Source organism: Myotis brandtii, unplaced genomic scaffold (genome assembly GCF_000412655.1).
Source record: "Myotis brandtii unplaced genomic scaffold, ASM41265v1 scaffold560, whole genome shotgun sequence".
NCBI lineage: Eukaryota > Metazoa > Chordata > Mammalia > Chiroptera > Vespertilionidae > Myotis > Myotis brandtii.
In genome coordinates, this window is record NW_005370081.1 from 630,042 (window position 1) to 631,041 (window position 1,000).

Genomic DNA, 1,000 nt, shown 5'->3' on the forward strand with positions numbered 1-1,000 from the left:
CCCGGGGAGGGGCTGCCCTCGAGTCCCCGCGCCTCTGGGGGCTCGGGCGCAGAGGAGAGGGAGAATGGCGAGGGGGTCAGGGTGAGGACCCGCTCCGGGCCCCGCATTCATTTTGAGCCGGTTATACAGCCTGGCCGGCCAACCGAAGCTGAGAGCAGTGCCTTCATCCTCCGAGTCACCCGCAGCCCTGGCGCAGGATCTGCACCGAGTGTGGGAGCTGCTCTCTGTCCCATACGAACAAGTCATTCGCTCTCATTACATGGGACAGTGTCTGGCCCTGAGGGTATCTGCCTTCTATAGAAAAGTGCTGTTCTGCTAAAGGAGTCATAGTAATAGAAGATAATTTTCAAAAAACCGTAAAATCATGACAGGTGAAAAACGAGCATGTGCTGGAGATTTTATTTAAGTCATGAATGAGGGACTCAGTAAGAGGTGACAACCAGCCAAAGGACAGACACAGATCTGGGATATGGACATGAATGTGCAAATAGATAAAACTGGCTTCTTCCACACCCCGGGGAGAATTAACTGAGCCCATCACAGGAATAGTTTACATACATTTGGGCAAACATTACTTTGCATTCCTATCTATGACTTACAGACTCGTTAAACAGCTTAAAGGAATGAAAGGCCAGGAGCCCTAATAGAATCAGAATCGGTGTTCAGCTCTGTTTTTGAGCACTGATTCTGATTCAGTGGTAGGTAGACTTTGATGAAAGACTTCTCATTCACGTATGTCTGTCCTCCAGGAGCTAACGGCCTAGTAACCACCATAATATTAATACACAGTAGCTGAGCTTTGATCGACTAACCTCTCCATACACCCTCTCTCTGCTCTTCACTGCAACCCTATCATTACGTCCATTCTTCAACCCAAGAAACTGAGACCCAGAAATGTTAAGAACCTTGCCACAGTCGCCTGGCTGGTATCACCTTGCCCATAGTTGCCCGCCTGATATCTCCTTGCAGACAGCCGCCTGGCTGGTATCACCTTGCCCAT

General features: G+C 49.7%; 1 protein-coding gene across 1 annotated transcript in view; it reads right to left on the minus strand.

Annotated features, from left to right (window-relative positions):
- The window catches only part of PLAC9 (placenta-specific 9), a 14,390-nt gene extending 13,390 nt beyond the window's left edge, over positions 1 to 1,000 (minus strand). Inside the window, exon 1 of the mRNA XM_014549577.1 lies at positions 906 to 1,000. Coding sequence (XP_014405063.1) covers positions 906 to 1,000 — 95 coding nt within the window. The remainder of the gene's footprint in view (positions 1 to 905) is intronic.